Genomic DNA, 12,366 nt, shown 5'->3' with positions numbered 1-12,366 from the left:
TACATATATATATACATAAATATATATATATATATGTATATATATATACAGTATATATAGGTGCGCTCAATAGTCTGGAAATCATGGTACAAATAACCTGTATATGTTTACATATTAATTTTTTTTTTTGGGGGGGGGCTGTCAGTTATGTTTATGTAAAAAAAAAAAATAGAAGGTAGAGCAACAAGAATGTCTGTTGTCACCAGATGGCACGTTTTCAGGCATTAGTAGGCCAACACTAAGAATCTCCTGACAGCCTCCTTTGATACCTATGCTAACTATGTAGGGTATTTGTCAGTCACCGACTAACTAAGAGCAAACAGAGAGAGAATTTTTAAATTTTAAAAACAAAATCACTACACAGTACTACTATGCTTTTTAAGTCTACTTACAATTTTGATGTAAAACTTAAATCGGCTAAAGCAGGATATTTGATTTCCTGAAAGTGGACGATTCTCCTTTTGCAATGCTAATTGCCTGTGGAAACAGCAGGGAAAAAAAAAATCACTTTTCAGGTATTATACAAGTGACTTTTGCAAATTGCAAAAATTGCAAAAATATAGTAAAGAAAGGACCTCAGTTCACTCTTCTCAGACACACTGAGAGGCATTGCCCGGAGCATTCTGACCCTGTCACTTACAGAGAGGTTCTGCAGGTTGTTCACCAAATGTTTAGTTTTAGTAGCTGTAAAACAAGGAATTAAACGTTACCCACAAGCATTACACTAAAATAAAAGCAAAGTCCAACTCGTCTTAAATCACTCTAATGTTTGTCTTTTTTTTTTACAAGTGTTCCATCAAAGACTCCAAAAATTTGCACATGTAGTTTCATATATAAAATATGATGGTCTTTATTTGTCAAAAATGTTTTTTGCTGCTTTATTACCATAAACTAAAATGGCCAGAATTAATGTTGATTTTTGTCTGACAAGTAATGGAATCCCACTAGAAAAAACAGTGTTACCACATGACTACTTAATGCAAGCATTTTTTTAAGTTGAAAAAGATCCAAATCTGTATGGCATAATCTTTGCAGTTTTTAAAAAATACATTTTTTTTTATTACAGTAAACACTTGTTGCTCGCCGGCTTTTATTGTGTAAAAGTTCATCCATGTTTCTGTGAACACCAAAATGCCATCTACGATGTCCTCCTGGCAGTGGCAGTAATCTTTAGTATTTAGTTAGTATTTGCTTTGATTTGATTGTTTAATCTGAGATTTACACTAAACATTTCATAAAAAAAAAATGTTGATGTTAAAAGTACATTTAAAATAAGTATGCTGTTCTAGGGCTACATAGCTCCGGGGTAAGAGCACTGGTCCTGCAAACCAGGGGTCATGAGTTCAAATCTTGCTGCGGCCTAACTCAACATTTTGGGACAGTGGTGGCTTAACGTATAGTGTGCCGGCTGGTCGGCGGTAGCAGGCGTAGCGCCGGCCCAAATGGGGCAGTGTGGTCAAAATGGTCTCAGTTTTCTGTATATATATATTCAGACTTTTGTTATATATATTCAAACTTTCTGTATATATATATTCAGACTTTTTGTATATATGTATTCAGACTTTCTGTATGTATATATATATATATATGTATATATACTGTATATATTCAGACCTTCATTTTATATATTCAAGGACTAATTTCTTGAACGGCCTTTCGTAATACATATATATATATATATACATACAGAAAGTCTGAATACATATATACAAAAAGTCTGAATATATATATACAGAAAGTTTGAATATATATAACAAAAGTCTGAATATATATATACAGAAAGTTTGAATATATATAACAAAAGTCTGAATATATATATACAGAAAGTTTGAATATATATAACAAAAGTCTGAATATATATATACAGAAAGTTTGAATATATATAACAAAAGTCTGAATATATATATACATACAGAAAGTCTGAATACATATATACAAAAAGTCTGAATATATATATACATACAGAAAGTCTGAATACATATATACAAAAAGTCTGAATATATATATACATACAGAAAGTCTGAATACATATATACAAAAAGTCTGAATATATATATACAGAAAGTTTGAATATATATAACAAAAGTCTGAATATATATATACAGAAAGTTTGAATATATATAACAAAAGTCTGAATATATATATACAGAAAGTTTGAATATATATAACAAAAGTCTGAATATATATATACATACACTGTATATATTCAGACCTTCGTTTTATATATTGAAGGACTAATTTCTTGAACGGCCTTTCGTAATACATATATATATATATATATATATGTATTACGAAAGGCCGTTCAAGAAATTAGGCCTTGAATATATAAAACAAAGGTCTGAATATATACAGTATATATACATATATATATATATATATGTATATATACTGTATATATTAGTATATATATATATGAATATAAATATGAAGAATTACCTTTTAAATTGCTTTTAAAGAACAGAAAGTCAAAGTTCAAACGGGAGCGAAGTGACCCTTGGTCCAGTCTGAAAATGAATTTGAACATAGTTCTCCTTACCTTCCACCTCTTCTGCATCAGTGCTGTCAGACTGCATGCCATAGCCTCGTATGCTAGGTCTGGATGAGTGAGAGAAATCTCTAATGGAAGGTCTGCTCTGCCTGCGTCTTCGAAGTTGTAATGTCCTGTTGTAATACTGAGAAATGATTGCTCCCCTGCTGCGGCCTGAGAAAGGAGAGGGCCCACATTGGCTGGTGATGTTAATCAAAAGATATTACATAAATATCAATTAAAAGAGCATAGGACCTTTCTCTATCTCTCTCTCCCTTGGAAACACAGAATTCAAAAAACTGTAAATATGAAACTCAGTAGTAAATTGTTTAGGTTGACAAGACATGAAGGAGCCACTAAATTCACAGTGAATAAAATTGAATAATTGAATAAAATAATTCAAGAGTTGCATTGACTACGTAGCATAATTTGTTGAGAACAAAACGATGTGAGAACAATCCGAGAAAACCAAAATAAATAACGCACTGACCGCTGGGAATTAAAATGGACCAATCAGATCAAAGGGTTATTCAACTTCTAAAATTTTCCTGCTGCCTCTCTATAACAATATTGAAGTAAAATCTCTTAATTCTTGCAGCAACTGGGTTAAATAGTAATATGGAACAATTAGCGCAGTTTTACCTAGCCACTTCCTCCTTTGTAATATGGAACAATTAGCGCAGTTTTACATAGCCACTTCCTCCTTTGTTACAAAACATGTTTTGTTTTTTTTTTCTTTTTTGTTTGTCAGAATTGGCCAGTCTCTGTATTTGTGTTTCTGCTCGACTTACCGATGGTTCGACTCGGCATTGACGACAGTATCTTCATCGTAGCCGAGGACCATCGTTCCCTAAGGAGGGGGTCACTCATCTCGTCATGCCTCCATTCGTCTGCTATAGGCCTCTGTCTCCTTTCTCTAAAATCCTTTCCATTGCTATATGGGTACGCCACAACATCTGTGAAGTAAATAATAAAAAAAAAACCCAACAAATTAGTTACTTTTAAAAATATTTGTTTTTGAATTTAGGTGAATGGTAATTGAATTTTCACATTTTCACAATTTTCACATATGAAATTGCGTAATTTAAGCCAGACACTTTGACACTGACACTGTCTGACCTGAACACAGCATTACCATTGAGAGGTGAGGACATGGATTTTAGCCAATTGAATAGGGGAGGAGAAAACATGTATTCTAAATTAAAATAAAATGGCGGTGTTAAAATTGGTAAATCTAGACTCTACAGACAAGGGACATGGTTTGAAACCACTGTCTTATCTGCTGTATGATGGAGAGTGAAATTGTGAAAAAGTAAAATGCTACTGCTGAACTGAACTAAAAATGATTCAAAACATGAGAAAATGTGACCCTCTAAATTTAACACAGAAATACTAGATAAAAATACAGAGATACTACAGAAATACAAAAGCCAACTAGCAACAAATTTGAACACATTTTATTTACTAATCAACAGGTGTCCCAACTCTGGGCCATCTTATGTTAACTTATTTTATATTACAAGGAAAATAAACATTCAGGAATTTAAAGGTTAAAAGTAAAAGTAATTAATCATATATATATATATATATATATATATTGCTGTTACAACCATAGTACCTTGATCCTCATCTCCCAACTCTCTTTGTAACGGCTGTAGCTCAAAAGCCTGAGACAATCCATTGTTCTGATCTTGTTCTTGTATAAGTAGGTTGAATGAGTCATGAACACCCTCCTCATCCACTGGACTCCTGGGGGGAAAACACATTTATGGTAAAGACTCCAAGAGAGAAATTACTGGAAAGCAGTAGCAAAGTACAGACATGGATACAGTAACAAGTCTTGCCAGTTTCATGCCTTCTTCAGAAGTAGTAACACTGGCATTTTCATACAGTTGAAACCAGCAGTTTTTATATACACTGTATATAAAAACACACAATCCTTTTTTTTTTCTCACTGTCTAACATTAAATCAGATTACACTTTTCCTGTTTCAAAATTATTTCTATTTGCTAAATCCCAGAGTAATGAGAGAGAGAATTTTAGACAATGTTTTTATTATTCTTAAAAGTCAAAAGTTTACATACATTTCATTCGTATTTGGTAGTTTTTATTTTTATTATTTTATTTTTTATTTATTTATTATTATTTTTATTTATTATTTAAATATTAATATTTAAATAATATGTAATAATATTATTTAATAATATTATTAATAATAATAATATTATATAATAATAATAATATTGACTATTTAAATAATATTTAAATAATATTTAAATATTATTATTTATTTTTTTTTAGTATTTGGTATTTGGCCTTTAAACTGTATGACTTGGGTCAAACGTTTTGAATATCCTTCTACAAGCTTTTCACAATACGTTTGTGCCCATTCCTCCTGACTCCTCCTGGTATAACTGTTCCATGTTTGTAGGCACTTGTCGTTTCAGCTCTGTCCATAAATGCTGAATAGGATTGAGATTGGGGCTTTGTGATGGCCACTCCAATACAAATAATCATTTAATCATCAAATTGAATACAGCATTGTGTGAATATATGATAAAACACAGTGTACAGATACAGCATTAGGCAGTATGAAGTTATACAGATGTACAGTTGTACATTAAAACTGGCCTCATTTGAAGGAAATGCACAATATTATATGGATCATCTTTGTGTTCTCATTAAATGAGTGTGGTGTGTGGCGACAGATGGTAAATGGTGACAGTGTTGTGAGTCAGTGTGTGTGCGTGTAACGTCCAACTGATATCATGACTGCCATTCTCCCTGCCAAACATGCATTTGGGCACTGTGCCATGTGAGCCAATAATAAGTCCATGTCTATATCTGTACGTGTTAAAAACAGAAAATAGATAAAGAACCACTTCTTTATCGATTTTCTTTTTTCTATTTTCTTCTATGTTTTTAACATTTTTCCCAATTTATAACTGAAAAAAAAGTGTGTGTATATATATATATATAAGTGTATATATATGTATATATGTGTGTGTGTATATATATATGTATATATATATATATATAGGCTTCCCCCTTTTTCCTCCAAACGTAACGGTGGTCATTATGGCCAAACGGTTCGATTTTAGTTTCATCCGACCACAGGACGTGTCTCCAATTAATTTAAATGTTGTCAATTAACCTCAGAACCTCAGAAGCTTCCAAAGACATGACATCATCATCCGGGCATTCCCACATTGTTTGACGGCACAGTAACCCTAATAGTGTATGTAAACTTCTGATTTTAAGTAAAGGTAATAAAAAAGTCTAAAAAAAAAAACTCCTTCTCTCATTATTCTGGCATTTAGCAGAAATAATTTTGATAATCCAGACAGACCTAAAACGGGTAAAGTGAGGGTCTGATTTCATGTCAGACAATGAGAAAAAAAAAATTACACAGTGTATGTAAACTTCTGGTTTCAACTGTATATTCTGATGCGATTTTCTTGTCATACATAACTTTCATAACGTTTTTATTCTTAAACTAGAACAACTACAACATTCCTCTGATTGAGCAACAATTAAGCTTTGAATGCGAAGGACAGCACTGAAAAAAATGCTTGTTTATATGTGCACCTTAAATATAAGATGTGTGTGTGTGTGTGTGTTTTTTTTTTACTCGATACCTATTATAAAACGGCTGAGTGAATCCTATGGACAGAGTTGCTGCTTAACATTTCGCATTGCCTTGGTTGATGGTTTACGGTGGGCCAATACTAAATCCTGCCCAAGGACTCACCACATTAAAGACGTGACATAAAAAAAAATGTGACTTTTGACATAAAAACCCTTGCATAATCACTATTTTTACATTTCACAGGCCTACATGCGTTATTTACATTCCTTAAAAGATATTGTCTTTGGTTCTAAGATTGACAACCACATTTGTGACCTGTCCTGGGAAAGTCGAACCCTTCAGTTACATCTTGGGATAAAGAGAATGTCTGGAGCCTTTCGATGTGAACCGACTAGAAAAAAAGTTTAGTGAAATAGGAGGGTGTACATTTTCCTGTATCACAATAAAACGTATAATAATATTATTAATAATACGTAGTCCTTGCAAGACTACGAGGTACAGGTAAACAAGGATAAGTAGCCTTTTCTGATCTCATTTAAAAGAATGAAACCTGGAAATCACTTTTTGCACAATAAATGGCCAGTTTCTCGTAACCTAGTGCAAATAGAATTTACAGTTAGTTACCAAAGTGCGTTAAATCTAAAGTGTGTTAAATCATAATCTAGTCAGTGGTCAGCTGATGTAAAAATACATTGAGGTCATGTGCCTTGATACTTCTACTGTGTATTTTGTTTTCAATTTGAAACCAGGTATACCAAGGAAACTTATAAAACCTTTATGTTGTACCGAGAATAAGCACGGGTCTTACAATAACTATGCATAACAAGAGGAACAGAGCAAAAATTAAAAAAAAAAAAAACTTTTACACTTACAAATGTCCTGATTCTTGGAGAGGGTAGTCCAGAACAAAGCTAACGTTTCCAGCCATTCTTCTTGGTCTTTGTCGTCCTGCCCCAGTGTGATCACAAACGTCCCTGCCAGATATTGCTATCCACTTCTACCATAGTAATCACCTGGGGGGAAAATGGAACAAGAAGAAGTACTGAAGAAATCAGAGGTGGAATGACAAAAGAAGCTTGTAGATCCCTGGGATTTGAACACAGTGGACATGTCGCAGCTTGTACTAGGCAAGCTAGGCAAGCGGCAATATGGTAACAGAGGTAAGTCCGAGACACTGAATGCTGTGAGATCATTCGTCCTTCTGCATCGTCGACATCGCACATGCAACTGCTTGTGAGTATTGATATGTAGAGAGGGAGACACGATCCATTCGCGGTGACTTGTCAACAAAACCAGAGAGATCTCTGCAAGTGCACCGTTGAACAATTTCAAAGTCGTTTTGCTCATTTCACCTTTGTAGTGATTTATCATTGATATTGTCTGCATTGACTGTGTCCCTGAAACACACACACGGGGACAAGTTGGGCGCCGCCGCCCAAAGTTCGGGGGACGGCAAGGCCAACAGTACCTTGTAGGTTAGTTTGTTATACAATACGACTGCAAATGTCAGTAAACCTGTGAATTACACAATCAAATGTTTAGAAGATATAGTTGCTGAATATATTTGTTCTGTAAATATTTTTCTTATATTGTTTCTCCTCCATGAACTCAATGAACTGGATATCATTGGCATGTGCACAAAATTCAAGGCCAACGTGTGTGAATATAACCTTCTTTTCCACAATTTTCTACAATTTACTGAACAAACAACCGGCAAACTTAAACTTCGCATATATCAATGTTTGCAGATGACACTGTGATCTGTAGTGAGAGTAGGCAGCAGCTAGAAGAGAACCTAGAGAGGTGGAGGTTTGCACTAGAAAAGAAGAGGAATGAAGGTCAGCCGCAGCAAGACAGAGTACATGTGTGTAAACGAAAGACAGAACAGTGAAATAGTGAGGCTACAAGGAGCAGAGGTGGTGAAGGTGCAGGAGTTTAGGTACTTAGGATCAACTGTTCAGAGCAGCGGAGACTGTGGAGGAGAGGTGAAGAATAGAGTGCAGGCAGGATGGACCAGCTGGAGAAAAGTGTCAGGAGTGATCTGTGAAGGAAAAGGTTTACGGGACGGTGGTGAGCCCAGCCATGATGTATGGTTTAGAGACAGTAGCAATAGGCAGAAGACAGGAGGCGGAGCTGGAGGTGGCAGAGTTAAAGATGCTAAGATTCTCTTTAGGAGTGACAAGAATGGACAGGATCAGGAATGAGGTCATCAGAGGGACAACACAGACAGGAAGGTTTGGAGAAAAAACTAGAGAAGCCAGATTGAGATGGTTTGGACATGTGCAGAGGAGAGACAGTGGATACATTGGTAGAAGAATGTTAGAGATGGAGCTACCAGGTAGGAGATGCAGTGAGGGAGGACATGCAGATAGTTGGAGTCAGAGTAGAAGATACAGAGAACAGGGAGAGATGGAAATCAATGATCTGCTGTGCCAACCCCTGAAAAAAAGGGACAAAGCCGAAAGAAAAAGAAGAAGAAGAATAATTGAATGAATAATGCAATGGTACACTACGAGCTGTTCACAAGTACATCAGGTCTCAAGTCTTGGTGGGGTGAGACTTGGTCAAGTCTTTGGTCATGAGTCAAGTCTCCAAATCCCAATTGGCTATTGGGGTGTTCACACCAAGATGTGATAGATGCAAATTGAGCAGCAACTCTACATACACAATCAATGTAAATGGCAGGTCACGGAGATGTTCACAAGTCTTTCATTTTTGTAAGTCCAAGTCAAGACAAGTCTTTGTTGGGTGAGACATGGTCAAGTCTCAAGTTACTTTGGTTACGAGTCCAAGTCTCAAATTTCTAAAAAATAAAAGTCTTATGTCTCTTATAGGTTGTAATGAGTCAGTCATGGCTGTTCATATGGACATGAGACTAAATACGTAATTAATTTCACTGGATTTTAATGAAACAAATTAAATCAATATTGAACGAGTTACATGAAAAATACAAAACATAATGATTGACGAGTCCCAAAAACAAAGAGCAGGCTGAGATATGGCCAAGGATTTCCTCCACAGGAGCTCTCTGCTTGGCAATCCTCAACCTCCATTTTTTTTGTTCGGCAACATCATCCAATGACAAGGTAAAATCTGCCTGTTATTCAACGTTATCTGGCTTTACTAAAATGGTGGGAAATCTGCACGCATGCCCACGAAATTTACTTTCAGTTAATGCAGATTGTTTTCCCCCCGCATTTAATCTATTACTCAGTAACAGGTTCATTTCCAATATAGCCAAGTAAAATACTTCAGTCAAAATGTACTATTTAGTATAAGAGTAGTGTACTATGTGACTATCAGTTAATTTCATTTGAAAATGTATTATTTTGACAATTATTTATTTATTATTAAATTATGCAGTGACAGTGCCTTGATTTTATTGAGGTTCAGTTCACAGTCATAGCCATAAATGGTACTAATAATTGGTTTAATAATTTATTTCAGTGTGTTGTGTATGTTTATGTATGTTTTCGGTTTTTGGCCTTGGTTTCCTAATTTTTGGTTTGTATATATATATATATACTGCGTATATATATAGTAATGTCAAATATTGTTACAACACTACGCACCACTACACACCGCACCACATCCTGTTACCACTGTTGCTTTTTACATAAGCTGTGCCTTTTTATATAAGATAGATTAACATAAGCTATACCTTTCTATATATGCAAATGATCTTATCATTTAAATTAAATCTGATGCACTATTTGTGGTTAGAGAAGCTAGAAAACGGGCCTTCCTTAGAGCTGGTTAAGTATGTGGAGCATCACATTTGTTGGATTGTACTCTCTAAAACCAGAGCTTTTATGTGAAACTCGACAGTCTATTCTTGCTCTTAGAAATTAAGGCTGTTCCATGCAAGAAATAGCCAAGAAACGTACAATTTCCTAAAGCAGTGTGTACTACTCCCTTTAGAGAACACCACAAACAAGAGTAGAAACAGTCGCAGGACACTCACTTTTACCACATACTGTGTATGTATGTATGTATGTATATATATATATATATATATATATATATATATATATACATATACATATACATATATACATACAGTATATATATGGTCTGGGTTCATAACAATGTAATGCTATTTTTTTATATCATGTTGACTATAATATACACAGACAGGATGTGCTTTTTGTGAAAACTTTGATAGAAATGCATTCTCTTATTCAAACATTAACACACTAATTCCCTTGAATTTTTAATGTCAGCAAAATTTCCAAAGGACCAAGTGTCCACACAATGAGGGCTAAAACAAAAGGTCTTCAAAAACAACAACAAACAGTTTAACACACAACGAGACACCCCTCACTTTCGTATGCATTCGTAAACACAAACACACACGCACATATTCACACGCGAGTCGGGAAGGAAAATCACTGCTATTATAAAGCGGACAACCAAAACTTTAACACACAAAGACTGTGAATATCTTTTTTTTTTCTGTTAAATTTGTTTTTAGTAAGATAATGACGACCACTTCCGTGCTGTTGTCGACCATATTTAACCAGTCATGTAACCTTTCCTATTTTTGTTCTTTTATGCAGTTTTGCCTTAAGATAATAAGGATAAACTTAAAGGAAATACTATAAACAAATATCTGACAAGTATGTATTTCCTTACCTATTTAGACGATCTCCAAACTCTTAATGCTGGGCGTAGTTAGTAATGGCTCAACTTCAGGACGTCGGACAGAAACCATTAAAAAAAGTTTGTATAATTCAACAGTGAAAGTATTTTTTTGGTAGTAGTTAGAATAAGATGTATATTTAGCTCAAAAACAAAATGTAAACAGTTTCTCTATTTTATCTTTTATTAAAGAATATTGAAGTAAAGTGATTTTGACCCCCCCTACAAAATTTGCATTAATGGTACAGTCCAGCCTTATTCGAGGCCTTGTAAGTTTGGATTTGTCGTTCAGATATTGACGGGAACACCGGAAATGTAAGTTAGAGTTAAGTAAAATAAATAAAATGTCATGGTTTTTAAAGCATGAGTGAAGAAGTTATAACAAATGCTGAAATAAACATTACATTAAGTTTGAAGTTGTCAGACACTCTCAAAAGTTAGGTAATTATCTAACCAACCATGACACCTTACGATGGCTTTAAAAGGAGTTTCTCAATAGCTCAATAGTGTTGTCAATAGCTCCTTTTAGGGCCTTATTACCTTCATTTTTTTTTTTTTAATTTTCTTTATTTTAGAGCACTCTTGTCAGAATGCATCTTCCCAACATCCCATCCTCTCCTTGTATGTAAGACTCTGTTATCCCAAAAAAATATTTTTGCTGGCTCATATAAACAAGCAGAAACTGGTATAAAGTCTGCCATCAATAACAGAATGTTAAAAAAATAAAAAGTCTTATTTGGATATACTTTTAAATTTATGTTAGTCTTCATGGTATTTTATTTTGAACATCCATCTCTTGTTCACCTGTCTTTTCATATATGATTATACCTATCCTGAAGGTTTCCTGGAACGAAGTTGGAAAAGTTTTCAAAATATATCTTTTGCCATTGTCCATGTCCAACTACATTACAACAATGTACGGTACACTATAAGCTAGCCATAAACTCCAAAAGTGACAGACTTTTGCATTTTAAGCCATCCTTGGAGCCTTCATCAAGCCATGCTCCATTTTCAATAGTTAAATATTCTTCGGAAGTCACTTTGGGTCACTTGTACCACTAAAAAGTACTTCAAGTCATAGCTTCATTTTCTGTTACAAATATTTTTTTTTGGAATCAGGTGGTGGTCATTTTGGATTCTTTATTAACACATTCATGTCATGGTGTGACAGTTTACATATAAACAAAAGCATGCATGTATAAGTTAAATGTAGATTATAGCCAGTAAAAGAAGTACAAACAAATTTTAACCCTTGTGATGTCCTTTGAGTCTAGGTGACCCAGTGGCTGATAATTTGCCTTTGTGCGTGTGTGTGCTCCTGTTCTGCACGGCTGGTGCCAACTTTTCCTCATACTCTGATTCAAGGACAAGATGCAAACCCATTATGAGGATGCTGGTTGTATACAAAATACGAAGGACAAGGGGATGGTTAATACTCAACAATGTGGAATATAACTAGTTAAACTCCCTAAAAAATAGGTTAAAGATTACAAAAGACATAGTGACAAAAAAAAGCAGACATTTCGTGTTTTTCTTGCCTTTTAATACAGATTAGCAGAAAAACAAATAAAAGTACAATAATATGATAAGCCACTGGGATTGCATCAAC

The 12,366-nt window shown here is 34.4% G+C and overlaps 1 protein-coding gene across 1 annotated transcript in view; it reads right to left on the bottom strand.

Annotated features, from left to right (window-relative positions):
* The window catches only part of tmc6b (transmembrane channel-like 6b), a 20,805-nt gene extending 9,960 nt beyond the window's left edge, over positions 1-10,845 (bottom strand). The window contains 7 exon segments of the mRNA XM_008317842.3: positions 393-477; positions 576-684; positions 2,537-2,701; positions 3,319-3,483; positions 4,146-4,276; positions 6,989-7,129; positions 10,752-10,845. Coding sequence (XP_008316064.1) covers positions 393-477; positions 576-684; positions 2,537-2,701; positions 3,319-3,483; positions 4,146-4,276; positions 6,989-7,044 — 711 coding nt within the window. The 5' untranslated portion in view covers positions 7,045-7,129; positions 10,752-10,845.
* Between the last annotated feature and the right edge of the window lie 1,521 nt (positions 10,846-12,366).

This window comes from Cynoglossus semilaevis, chromosome 9 (genome assembly GCF_000523025.1).
Source record: "Cynoglossus semilaevis isolate Cse_v1.0 chromosome 9, Cse_v1.0, whole genome shotgun sequence".
NCBI classification, from domain to species: Eukaryota; Metazoa; Chordata; class Actinopteri; order Pleuronectiformes; family Cynoglossidae; genus Cynoglossus; species Cynoglossus semilaevis.
This window is presented reverse-complemented; position numbering and strand designations above follow the sequence as displayed.